This window comes from Mustelus asterias, chromosome 21, assembly GCF_964213995.1.
Source record: "Mustelus asterias chromosome 21, sMusAst1.hap1.1, whole genome shotgun sequence".
Classification (NCBI taxonomy): Eukaryota; Metazoa; Chordata; class Chondrichthyes; order Carcharhiniformes; family Triakidae; genus Mustelus; species Mustelus asterias.
Genome location: NC_135821.1, coordinates 70153979 through 70167925, shown reverse-complemented (window position 1 = coordinate 70167925; position 13947 = coordinate 70153979). Strand labels below are relative to the sequence as shown.

The 13947-nt window shown below is 44.7% G+C and overlaps 1 protein-coding gene across 1 annotated transcript in view; it reads left to right on the top strand.

The window, feature by feature from the left end:
• Positions 1-13736: 13736 nt before the first annotated feature.
• Positions 13737-13947, top strand: part of rlf (RLF zinc finger) — a 68061-nt gene continuing 67850 nt past the window's right edge. The window contains exon 1 of the mRNA XM_078238150.1: positions 13737-13937. Coding sequence (XP_078094276.1) covers positions 13809-13937 — 129 coding nt within the window. The 5' untranslated portion in view covers positions 13737-13808. The remainder of the gene's footprint in view (positions 13938-13947) is intronic.

The following is a 13947-nucleotide window of genomic DNA, read 5'->3' as shown; positions in this document are numbered from 1 at the left end:
GCGAGGAAGTCCATTCAAAAGTCTGATGGCAGCAGGGAAGAAGCTGTTCTTAAGTCGGTTGGTACATGACCTCAGACTTTTGTATCTTTTTCCCGATGGAAGAAGGAGGAAGAGAGAATGTCCGGGGTGTGTGGGGTCCTTAATTATGCTGGCTGCTTTGCTGAGGCAGCGGGAAGTGTAGACAGAGTCAATGGATGGGAGGCTGGTTTGCGTGATGGATTGGGCTACATTCGCGACCTTTTGTAGTTTCTTGTGGTCTTGGGCAGAGCAGGAGCCATACCAAGCTGTGATACAGCCAGAAAGAATGCTTTCTATGGTGCGTCTGTAAAAGTTGGTGAGAGTCGTAGCTGACATGCCAAATTTCCTTAGTCTTTTGCGAAAGTAGAGGCGTTGGTGGGTTTTCTTAACTATAGCATCGGCATGGGGGGACCAGGAGAGATTGTTGGTGATCTGGACACCTAAAAACCTGAAGCTCTCAACCATTTCTACTTCATCCCCGTTGATGTAGACAGGGGCATGTTGTCCACTATGCTTCCAGAAGTCGATGACAATCTCCTTCATTTTGTTGACATTGAGGGAGAGATTATTGTTGCCGCACCAGTTCACCAGATTCTCTATCTCATTCCTGTACTCTGTCTCATCATTGTTTGAGATCGGACCCCCTACAGTGGTGTCGTCAGCAAACTTGAAAATCAAGTTGGAGGGGAATTTGGCCACACAGTCATAGGTACATAAGGAGTCAAGTAGGGGGCTGTGAACACAGCCTTGTGGGGCACCGGTGTTGAGGATGGTCATGGAGGAGGTGTTGTTGCCTATCCTCACTGATTGTGGTCTGTGGGTTAGGAAGTTCAGGATCCAGTTGCAGAGGGAGGAGCCGAGGCCCAGGCCATGGAGTTTGGAGTTGAGTTTTGTTGGAATAATGGTGTTGAAGGCTGAGCTGTAGTCAATAAATAGGAGTCTGACATAGGTGTCTTTGTTATCTAGGTGTTCCAGGGTTGAGTGTAGGGCCAGGGAGATGGTGTCTGCTGTGGACCTTTTGTGGCAATAGGTGAACTGTAGTGGACCCAGGCAATCTGGGAGGCTGGAATTGATTTGTGCCATGACTAGCCTTTCAAAGCACTTCATAGTAATATATGTCAGAGCTATTGGAAGATAGTCATTAAGGCACGCTGCCTGGCACAGGGATGATGGTTATCTTCTTGAAGCAGATAGGGACCTCAGATTGGTGCAAAGGGAGGTTAAGGATGTCTGCGAATACCCCTGCCAGCTGGTCCACACAGGATCTGAGTGCTCTGGGTACCCCATTCGGGCCAGTCACTTTCCGTGGGTTGACTTTCGAGAAGGCTGCTCTGATGTCTGCGATGGTAACCTCGGATAAAGGTTCGTCTGAAGATTCCAGGGTGGAGGATGTGCTCTCGCTGACTTCTTGCTCAAAACAGGCACAGAATGCGTTGAGCTCATCTCTCAAATCACACTCACAAGCCCGTCAGACATTCACAGGATGACACTCCACAGGGATCTCACACATTGCCAGCTCAAGGGACGTCATCACTCACTCTCTCACACACATCTTCACATCTCCATCTGGGGTCATATCTTGTGTTGTTCAACTCCTCATTCGACGCATGCTTCGACCCACACATGGCAGGCATCCTTATCCTCTGTCTCTGCATGTGTCCTGCTCCCAATCTAGGAATTTCTTCAGCCAGAGAGTGGTGAATCTGTGGAACCCTTTGCCGCAGAAGGCTGTGGAGACCAGATCATTGAGTGTCTTTAAGACAGAGATAGATAGGTTCTTGATTAACAAGGAGATCAGGGGTGATGGGGAAAAGGCAGGAGAATGGGGAGGAGAAAAATATCAGCCATGATTGAATAGCGGGGCAGACTCGATGGGCTGAGTGGCCTAATTCTGCCTTATGGTCTTATGGTCTCTCCATCCACCTTTATGCGGGACAAGCTTGCCCATAGTAGAAGGGAGACATCCCAGACCGGTGCAGGAATGGCAAAGACAAAATTCCTCACTCCTTTTGAGGAGTGGACCATTAAGCTGGCCAGAGAGGGGCGCTCTCATAGTGATGGTGAGGCCTGGTGGTGCATGTCCAAGTGAAGATTCTGTTCCAGCTGATTCTCAGACAACTAATTGGAATCATCAAGATGACTTGGGAAGTGTCCAGCCGATCCCTATCCCCTCTTTCTGTGACTCCATTACCTCCAGCTCCAGAGGCCAAGGAGAACATCGAACATAGAACATTACAGCGCAGTACAGGCCCTTCAGCCCTCGATGTTGCGCCGACCAGTGGAACCAATCTAAAGCCCCTCTAATCTACATGATTCCAATATCATCCATATGCTCATCCAATAACCATTTGAATGCTCTTAATGTTGACGAGTCCACTACTGCTGCAGGCAGGGCATTCCATGCCCTTACTACTCTCTGAGTAAAGAACCTACCTCTAACATCTGTCCTATATCTCTCACCCCTCAATTTAAAGCTATGTCCCCTCGTGCTAGCCATCACCATCCGAGGAAAAAGGCTCTCACTATCCACCCTATCTAATCCTCTGATCATCTTGTATGCCTCTATTAAGTCACCTCTTAACCTTCTTCTCTCTAACGAAAACAACCTCAAGCCCCTCAGCCTTTCCTCATACGATTTTCCCACCATACCAGGCAACATCCTGGTAAATCTCCTCTGCACCCTTTCCAACACTTCCACATCTTTCCTATAATACGGCGACCAGAACTGTACGCAATACTCCAAATGCGGCCGCACCAGAGTTTTGTACAGTTGCAGCATGACCTCCTGGCTCCGAAACTCAATCCCTCTACCAATAAAAGCTAACACACCGTACGCCTTCTTAACAACCCTATCAACCTGGGTGCCAACTTTCAGGGATCTATGCACATGGACACCCAGATCCCTCTGTTCATCCACACTACCAAGTATCTTACCATTAGCCCAGTACTCTGTATTCCTGTTACTCCTTCCAAAGTGAATCACCTCACACTTTTCCGCATTAAACTCCATTTGCCACCTCTCAGCCCAGCTCTGCAGCTTATCTATGTCCCTCTGTAACCTGCCACTTCCCTCCGCACTGTCTACAACTCCACCAACTTTAGTGTCGTCCACAAATTTACTAATCCATCCTTCCACGCCCTCATCCAGGTCATTAATAAAAATGGTAAACAGCAGTGGCCCCAAAACAGATCCTTGCGGTACACCACTAGTAACTGAACTCCAGGATGAATATTTCCCATCAACCACCACCCTTTGTTTTCTTACAGCTAGCCAATTCCTGATCCAAACCACTAAATCACCCTCAATCCCATGTGTCCGTATTTTCTGCAAAAGCTTACCATGGGGAACCTTATCAAACGCTTTGCTGAAATCCATATAGACCACATCAACCGCTTTACCCTCATCCACCTCTTTGGTCACCTTCTCAAAGAACTCAATAAGGTTTGTGAGGCACGACCTACCCTTCACAATACCATGCTGACTATCCCTAATCAAATTATTCCTTTCTAGGTGATTATAAATCCTATCTCTTATAATCCTTTCCAATACTTTGCCCACAACAGAAGTAAGGCTAACCAGTCTATAATTACCAGGGTTGTCCCTACTCCCCTTCTTGAACAAGGGGACAACATTTGCTATCCTCCAGTCTTCTGGCACTGTTCCTGTAGACAATGAAGACACAAAGATCAAAGCCAAAGGCTCTGCAATCTCCTCCCTAGCCTCCCAGAGAATCCTAGGATAAATCCCATCCGGCCCAGGGGACTTATCTATTTTTACCCTTTCCAGAATTGCTAACACCTCCTCCTTATGAACATCAGTCCCATCCAGTCCAACAGCCTGCATCTCAGTACTCCCCTCGACAACACTGTCCCTCTCCACTGTGAATACCGACAAAAAATATTCATTTAGTGCCTCTCCTATCTCTTCAGACTCCACGCACAACTTCCCACTACTGTCCTTGACTGGCCCTAATCTTACCCTAGTCATTCTTTTACTCCTGACATACCTATAGAAAGCTTTAGGATTTTCCTTGATCCTACCTGCCAAAGACTTCTCATGTCCCCTCCTAGCTCTTCTTAACTCTTTCTTTAGATCCTTCCTGGCTAACTTGTAACTCTCAAGCGCCCTAACTGAGCCTTCACGTCTCATCTTAACATAAGTCTCCTTCTTCCTCTTCACAAGAGATTCAACCTCCTTAGTAAACCACGGTTCCCTCACACGTCTGCTTCCTCCCTGCCTGACAGGTACATATTTATCAAGGACGCGTAGTAGCTGTTCCTTGAACAAGTTCCACATTACAATTGTGCCCATCCCCTGCAGTTTCCTTCCCCAACCTATGCCAGCTAAATCTCGCCTAATCGCATCATAATTTCCTTTCCCCCAGCTATAACTCTTGCCCTTTGGTATATACCTATCCTTTTCCATCACTAAAGTAAACATAATCGAATTGTGGTCACTGTCACCAAAGTGCTCACTTATCTCCAAATCTAACACCTGGCCTGGTTCATTACCCAGTACCAAATCCAATGTGGCCTCGCCTCTTGTTGGTCTATCTACATACTGCGTCAGGAAGCCTTCCTGCACACACTGGACAAAAACCGACCCCTCTAAAGTACTCGAACTATAGCTTTTCCAGTCAATATTTGTAAAGTTAAAGTCCCCCAGTACAACTACCCTGTTACTTTCGCTCCTATCCAGAATCATCTTTGCAATCTTTTCCTCTACATCTCTGGAACTTTTCGGAGGTCTATAAAAAACTCCCAACAGGGTGACCTCTCCTTTCCTGTTTCTAACCTCAGCCCAAACTACCTCAGTAGACGAGTCCTCATCAAATGTCCTTTCTGCCACCGTAATACTGTCCTTGACTAACAATGCCACACCTCCCCCTCTTTTACCACCTTCCCTGCACTTACTGAAACATCTAAACCCCGGAACCTGCAACAACCATTCCTGTCCCTGCTCTATCCATGTCTCCGAGATGGCCACAACATCGAAATCCCAGGTACCAACCCATGCTGCAAGCTCACCCACCTTATTCTGGATGCTCCTGGCGTTGAAGTATACACACTTCAAACTGCCTTCCTGCCTGCCAGTACACTCCTGCGACTCTGAAACCTCATCCATGACCTCACTACTCTCAACCTCCTGTACACCGGAGCTACAATTCAGGTTCCCATCCCCCTGCTGAATTAGTTTAAACCCTCCCGAAGAGCATTAGCAAATTTCCCCCCCAAGATATTGGTACCCCTCTGGTTCAAGTGCAGACCATCCTGTTTGTAGAGGTCCCACCTACCCCAGAAAGAGCCCCAATTGTCCAGGTATCTGAATCCCTCCCTCCTGCACCATCCCTGTAACCACGTGTTCAATTGCTCTCTCTCCCTATTCCTCTCCTCACTATCACGTGGCACGGGTTACAAACCAGAGATAACAACTTTGTTGGTTCTCGCCCTAAGCTTCCACCCTAACTCCCTGAATTTCTGCCTTACATCCCCATCCCTTTTCCTACCTATGTCTTGAGTGCCTATGTGAACCACAACTTTGGGGCTGGTCCCCCTCCCCCTTAAGGATTTCGAAAACACGATCCGAGACATCCTGGACTCTGGCTCCTGGGAGGCAACTCACCAACCGCGAGTCTCTCTCGTTCCCCCAGAATCTCCTATCCGTCCTGCACCTGCACCAAGGCAAGAGACCCAAAGCAGACCAGGACCCTCCAGGTCTCGGTCCTCCATAGGACACCAGCCAAGGTCATCAGAACTGGCAGTAGCAGTCAGCAGTCTGTCGCCACCTCTGCTGTGGATATGGGAGATGCACCAACACATAGCAGTAGGGTTAGGAAGATCAAAGAATATTAGGACCACAACAGTGGCCGTGTGTTCACCACATGTAAATACTTCTTACCACTGTCAACAGAAAGGCACCCATTTCACATCTCCTCTTGTGTATGCCTGCTCTTTATGCTGTGCTGTGTTGTATTCAATCAGGTATAACACCATGCTCCCTCCCTTCACTTGTGGCAGATGTTGCTATCTTGTGTGTCAGATATTGTGATGGGCATGAAGGTGAGACAAAGGACTGAATGATCTCAGAATGGAATAAAACCTGTGGAACATGCTAGGCTACCTTGGCACGTGCCAACTATTAATATCACCATCGAGGTTTCACAGACTGCGTTTTGTTGCTGAAGATGGATTTCCTCGAGAACCTTTGACAGACTGAAGACATACTGCTACAAATCCCACTGATTTCTGCCTCTTGTAGACTAATGTCGCATCTGGGATCCGGGAGACAAGCTTGAAGAGGCAGCACCTTCTGACGTGTGATGTGGGATGCCCTCCTCCAGTTAGCACCTTTTCTCAGCAGGGACACATGCTCCCAAGGCTTGACCATCCTTCAAAGGGTGAGGACAATGTAACAGATTCACGTGGATGGCTGAAATGAGAGAGGTGGCAATGCAGCTCCTTATGTTGGCCCACGATGGAGGGAACTTGTACAAGAAGAAATTCTGAACTACTTGTCATCTTCCTCATGAAATGAGCTGATATGAGGGCCTCACCTGCAAGGCCTCTCCCGTCTGGTTTGTCCTGTAGCCTCTACCCTTACAGTCTCCTCTTCCTCAACCTCAGCCCTCACGTCCCTTTTGATATCCACCTCATTGGAGGAGGGCTGCAGCTCTTCCTTATTGACACTCCGCAGGTTCTTCCCCTTTGCAGCAGCAGCCTGTGCAGCGCACAGAAAACCACGATGATCTGTGAGACCCTGTGGGAGGGTTGTGGGGTGGGGGTGGGGGGTCACCTGGGGATAGGGTGTCGGGCATTGCTGGTGAGTTGAGTGAGGTCAGTGGGAATGGAGTCGGGTTGTGTCAGGGATTTAGGTCAGGCCGGCTCCCGGAGAAGGGGGTTGTCCAGCTGGGTTGGGTCCAGGGGTTCAGTTCGGGTTGGGGGCAGGTCCAGCTGGGTTGGGTCCAGGGGTCAGGATGGGTCTGGGGAGTCAGATGGGGTGAGTGGGGATGTCCTATTACATCATGTCAAGTGGGGAGGTAATAACCGGGTCGGATTGGATTGGATCGGAGTTCATGTTGGATTGGTGGTGATGGGGGGGAGGTTTCCATCTGGGTGAGGGCAGCAGGTTAGAAGAGCGGGGGTGAGGGGAAGGGTATCTAACTGGGTCGGGGAATCAGGTCGAGGGGGAGGGGGGAAATCTAACCGGGTTGGGTCGGATCAGAGGGTCAGGTTGCAGAGGTATGAGGAATCCTGTATGGGTGGGAGTTTGGGGGTGGGGATTACCATTGGGTTGTTTATTGGGGTGGGGCAGGAGTTGGCGGAGTTCCCTGAGAGATAGGGATTATATGGGGAGTCCCCTGTGGGGATTAATCTGGGCATTTAAAATACTTACGCTAAAATTAGAAGTGGTTTTATTTCTTCTAACTTTTTCGGAGAAACATTAAGCGTTACATTGGCAGAGCGATTTGAAGTTAATGATTTAAATCACTTTGTCGGATGGTCCCCAGTATGGTGCTATTATCCAGGGGAAGTTAGTGCTTCGGGACAATTGCGGTGCAAATGCTTACCTGGGAACTTCCAGAGAGGAATTCCCCAGCGCATCTTTTGGGTATTCCTCAAATCTGATGCTGGGGAGCCGGGAAGTTACACACCAAAGTTCCAGAAAAACTCAGCATCATGGTCGTTCTTGGGCTACAATTTCACTTTCCCACCTGTTCCCCGTAGCCCTTGATTCCCTGAGAGTCCCGAAATCTGTCTATGCCAGCCTGAAATGTCGTCAAAGATGCACAAGCCTCTGAGGTAGCATGTTGGGTGCAAAAAGGGTTGCCAACTTTCCAAGATTGGCCTGGAGTTTCCAAGAATTGAAAGTCAATCCCCAGGACACTGTTGTGTTCTGCCCTGAAGAAGAATCATTAGAAGATTAAAAAATAGCTTTTTTGTCATTTTCTTTGAATACTTCTCTTTGCCGGATACAAAAATATTGAAAATGGGAGAGGGGGGAGTGGGGAAGGTACAGTCAAGCATCGTTCCATTGGGTAATCAGTCTTTTTCCTTTCTGATTGGCATAGGAAGGTAGTGCATCACTAGGATGGATATGTAGGCTGAGTAATGGCTGGAGAGTGGGGGCAAGTCATGTAAGGAAGCCTCCAGGAATACATTTGATCACAGTTGGCAATCGTAGGTGTGTTCCGTTGGAGCTATCCGTAATGAGGTCTTGGATCAGCAAAATACTGTGGATGCTGGAATCTGAAGCAAGATTAGAGGACACTGGAAAAACCAAAAGGTCTGGCAGCATCTGCAGGGAGAGACCATTTGGCTCTGCATCCGAACTAAAGAGAGGGAGAAATGTGTTAACTATTCAAGTGTAACTGTGAGAGATTTTTATTCATTCGTGGGACATGGGCATTGCTGGCTGGCCAGCACGGTGGCACAGTGGTTAGCACTGCTTCCTCATAGCACCAGGGACCTGGGTTTGATTGCCAGCTTGGGTCACTGTCTGTGCGGAGTCTACACATTCTCCCCGTGTTTGCATGGGTTACCTCCGGGTGCTCCGGTTTCCTCCCACAGTCCGAAAGACGTGCTGGTTAGATGCATTGGCCATGCTAAATTCTCCCTCATTGTACCCGAACAGGCGCCGGAGTGTGGCGACTAGGGGATTTTCACAGTAACTTCATTGCAGTGTTAATGTAAGCCTTATTTGTGACGAATAAATAAACTTGTAAAAATGTTCATTGCCCATCTCTAGTTGCCTGAGGGCCATTGAGAGTCAACCACATTGCTGTGGCTCTGGAGTCACATGCAGGCCAGACCAGGTAAGGACGGCAGATTTCCTTCCCTGAAGGGCATTAGTGAACCAGATGGGTTCTGCCTACAATCGACAATGGTTTCATGGTCCTCAGTAGATTCCTTATTCCAGATTTTTTTATTGAATTCAAATTCCTCTGTCTACCTTGGTGGGATTCGAACCCAAGGACCCAGAACATCAGCTGAGTTTCTGGATTAATAGTTCAGTGATAATCCCACTCAGCCATTGCTTCCCCCTTGCAACAAGATGCCTTGGAGTCTGGACGCCTTTGGGCAGAGAAATATTTTAATAAAGTCAAATTACTGTGGGCGCTGGAATCTGAAACACAAACAGAAAATGCTGGAAAATCTCAGCAGGTCTGACAGCATCTGTGGAGAGAGAAACAGAGTTAATGATTTGATTTGATTTGATTTATTATTGTCACATGTATTAGCATACAGTGAAAAGTATTGTTTCTTGCGCTATACAGACAAAGCATACCGTTCATAGAGAAGGAAACGAGAGAATGCAGAATGTAGTGTTACAGTCATAGCTAGGGTGTAGAGAAAGATCAACTTAATGCAAGGTAGGGCCATTCAAAAGTCTGACGGCAGCAGGGAAGAAGCTGTTCTTGAGTCGGTTGGTACATGACATCAGTCTTTTGTATCTTTTTCCCAACGGAAGAAGATGGAAGAGAGAATGTCTCGGGTGTGTGGGGTCCTTAATTATGCTGGCTACTTTGCCGAGGCAGTGGGAAGTGTGAACACCCTGGGAGGAACCAGCCCAGTAGGAGGCTGGTTTGCATGATGGATTGGGCTACATTCACGACCTTTTGTAGTTTCTTGCTAATGTTTCGAGTCTGGGAGACTGTTTGTCAGAGCTTCGGGAGACTAATATTGAATTGCCCAAACCGATATTTAAGGAAGGCCAGAGTGGTTGGTGTGATGTGCTATGTAAACAGCTGAGGGTTTACGGGCCTGAGAGAGCCAGAGAACCCGAGTCTCCCAGGTCTGTTATATGAGGAGAGATTAAATTGGTTAGGATTATATTCACTGGAGTTTAGAAGAGTGAGAGGGGATCTCAGAGTAACCTATAAAATTCTAACAGAGTTAGGCAGAGGAGATTCAGAAAGAATGTTCCCAATGATGGGGGAGTCCAGAACTGGGGTCATACTTTGAGGATAAGGGGTAAACCTTTTAGAACTGAGGTGAGGAGAAAGTTCTTCACCCGGAGGGTGGTGAATGTGCGGAATTCACTACCACAGAAAGTAGTTGGGGCCAAAACGTTGTGTGATTTCAAGAAGAAATTAGATATAACTCTTGGGACTAAAGGAATCAAGTGATATGGGGGGAAGGGGGGATTGGGATATTGAATTTGATGATCAGCCATGATCAAAATGAATGACAGAGCAAGCTTGAAGAGCTGAATGGCCTACTCCTGCTCCTAATTTCTATGTTTCTATTAGCTGAGTTTCTGGATTAGTCCAGCAATAATATCACTGGGCCTGCGCCTTCCTCTTGCAACAAGGTATCTTGGAGCCTGGTCGCCTTTGGACTGGATCGAGAGCGGAGTAATATTGAATGGTAATTCAATAATATTGATATGATATTGATATAATATTGAGCAATATTGAATTGGCCCTGATGGAATGCATCCCAGGGTACTGAAAGAGATGGCGGGAGAAATAGCAAATGCACGAGTGGTAATTTACCAAAATTCACTGGACTCTGGGGTGGTTCCCGCAGATTGGAAAACAGCAAATGTGACGCCACTTTTTAAAAAAGGAGGTAGACAAAAGGCGGGTAACTATAGGCTGGTTAGCTTAACTTCTGTAGGAGGGAAAATGCTTGAATCTATCATCAAGGAAGAAATAGCGAGACATCTGGATATAAATTGTCCCATTGGTGAGACGCAGCATGGGTTCATGAAGGGAAGGTCATGTTTGATTAATTTGGTGGAATTCTTTGAGAACATTACATGTGGAGTGGACAATGGGGAACCTGTAGATGTGGTATATCTGGATTTCCAGAAGGCACTTGACAAGGTGCCACACCAAAGACTGCTACATAAGATAAAGGTGCACGGTGTTACGGGTAATGTATTAGCATGGATAGAAGATTGGTTAACTAACAGAAAGCAAAGAGTGGGGGTAAATGGGTGTTTTTTGGTTGGCGATCAGTGACTAGTGGTGTGCCTCAGGGATCAGTGTTGGGACCGCAATTGTTTACAATTTACAGAGATGATTTGGAGTTGGGGACCAAGTGTAGTGTGTCAAAATTCACAGATGACACTAAGATGGGTGGCAGAGCAAAGAGTGCAGAGGACGCTGAAAGTCTGCAAAGGGATATAGATAGCCTAAGTGAGTGGGCGAGGGTCTGGCAGATGGAATGCAATGTTGGTAAATGTGAGGTCATCCATTTTGGTAGAAATAACAGCAAAATGGACTATTATTTAAATGGTAAAAAATTGCAGCATGCTGCTGTGCAGAGAGACCTGGGTGTCCTTGTGCAGGAATCTCAAGGAGTTGGTTTGCAGGTGCAGCAGGTAATTAAGAAGGCAAATGGAATTTTGTCCTTTACTGTTTGAGGGATGGAGTTTAAAAACAGCGAGGTTATGTTGCAGCTGTATAAGGTGCTGGTGAGGCCACACCTGGAGTACTGTGTACAATTTTGGTCTCCTTACTTGAGAAAGGATATACTGGCACTGGAGTGGGTGCAGAGGAGATTCACTAGGTTGATTCCGGAGTTGAGAGTGTTGGCTTATGAGGAGAGACTGAGTAGACTGGGGCTATACTCACTGGAATTCAGAAGAATGAGGGGAGATCTTATAGAAACATATAAGACTATGAAGGGAATAGATAACATAGAAACAGGGAAGTTGTTTCCACTGGCGGGTGAAACTAGAACTAGGGGGCATAGCTTCAAAATAAGGGGAAGCAGATTTAGGATTGAGTTGAGGAGGAACTTCTTCACACAAAGGGTTGTGAATCTGTGGAATTCCCTGTCCAGTGAAGCAGTTGAGGCTACCTCATTGAATGTTTTTAAGCCAAGGATAGATAAATTTTTGAACAGTAAAGGAATTAAGGGTTATGGTGAGTGGATGGGTAAGTGGAGCTGAGTCCATGGAAAGATCAGCCATGATCTTATTGAACGGCGGAGCAGGCTCGAGGGGCCAGATGGCCTACTCCTGTTCCTAGTTCTTATGTTCTTATGTTATGAATGATAATATTGGATAATAGTGAATGGCAATATTGAGTAATATTGAGTAATAATATTGAGTAATATTGAATGGTAATATTGAGTGATATTGAGTAATAATATTGATACAATGTTGAGTAACATTGAATGGTAATATTGAGTAATATTGAATAATAATATTGAGTAATATTGAATGGTAATATTGAGTAATATTGAGTAATAATATTGAGTAATATTGAATGGTAATATTGAGTAATGTTGAGTAATAATATTGATATAATATTGAGTAATATTGAATGGTACTATTGAGTGATATTGAGTAATAATATTGATACAATGTTGAGTAACATTGAATGGTAATATTGAGTAATATTGAATAATAATATTGAGTAATATTGAATGGTAATATTGAGTAATGTTGAGTAATAATATTGATACAATATTGAGTAATATTGAATGGTACTATTGAGTGATATTGAGTAATAATATTGATATCATGTTGAGTAATATTGAATGGTAATATTGAGTAATACTGAGTAATAATATTGAGTAATATTGAATGGTAATATTAATATTGAGTAATAATATTGAGTAATATTGAATGATAATATTGAGTAATGTTGAGTAATAATATTGATATAATATTGAGTAATAATATTGATATAATGTTGAGTAATATTGAATGGTAATATTGAGTAATAATATTGAGTAATATTGAATGGTAACATTGAGTGATAATATTGAGTAATATTGAATGGTAATATTGAGTAATATTGAATAATAATATTGAGTAATATTGAATTATAATATTGAGTAATGTTGAGTAATAATATTGATATAATATTGAGTAATAATATTGATATAATGTTGAGTAATATTGAATAGTAATATTGAATAATAATATTGAGTAATATTGAATGGTAATATTGAGTGATAATATTGAGTAATATTGAATGGTAATATTGAGTAATATTGAGTAATAATATTGAGTAATATTGAATGATAATATTGAGTCATGTTGAGTAATAATATTGATATAATGTTGAGTAATATTGAATGGTAATATTGAGTAATAATATTGAGTAATATTGAATGGTAATATTGAGTGATAATATTGAGTAATATTGAATGGTAATATTGAGTAATATTGAGTAATAATATTAAGTAATATTGAATGGTAATATTGAGTGATATTGAGTAATAATATTGAGTAATATTGAATGGTAATATTGAGTGATATTGAGTAATAATATTGAGTAATATTGAATGGTAATATTGAGTGATATTGAGTAATATTATTGCTACAATATTGAGTAATATTGAATGGTAATATTGAGTGATATTGAGTAATAATATTGAGTAATATTGAATGGTAATATTGAGTGATATTGAGTAATAATATTGAGTAATATTGAATGGTAATATTGAGTGATATTGAGTAATATTATTGCTACAATATTGAGTAATATTGAATGGTAATATTGAGTGATATTGAGTAATAATATTGAGTAATATTGAATGGTAATATTGAGTGATATTGAGTAATATTATTGCTACAATATTGAGTAATATTGAATGGTGTGATGTGTTATGTAAACAGCTGGGGGTGTCACGGGCCTAGAGAGAGAGAGAAGGAGGGGGTGAAGGGTCACGTGACGTCATAAGAAGGCGCGCGGAGGCCGGGCGCGCCGCTACGTGAGCGTCGACGTCACAAAGGGGGCGGGGATCTCGGCGCGGAGGGGAAGGAGGCGGGGTTCGGGGGGAGGGCTCACGTGACCGGTGTCTACGCGCAATAGAGGAGAGCGAAGATGGCGGACGGCGAGAGCGAGCAGGCCCCCGAGCCTTTCACCGAGCGGCTGCGGAGAGCCCAGGCCGAGCTGCGGAGGCGAGGCCGCTCCGAGGAGTCTTCGGCGCAGTACTGCCAGCTTTTCTGCGAGGTGGGCCCTG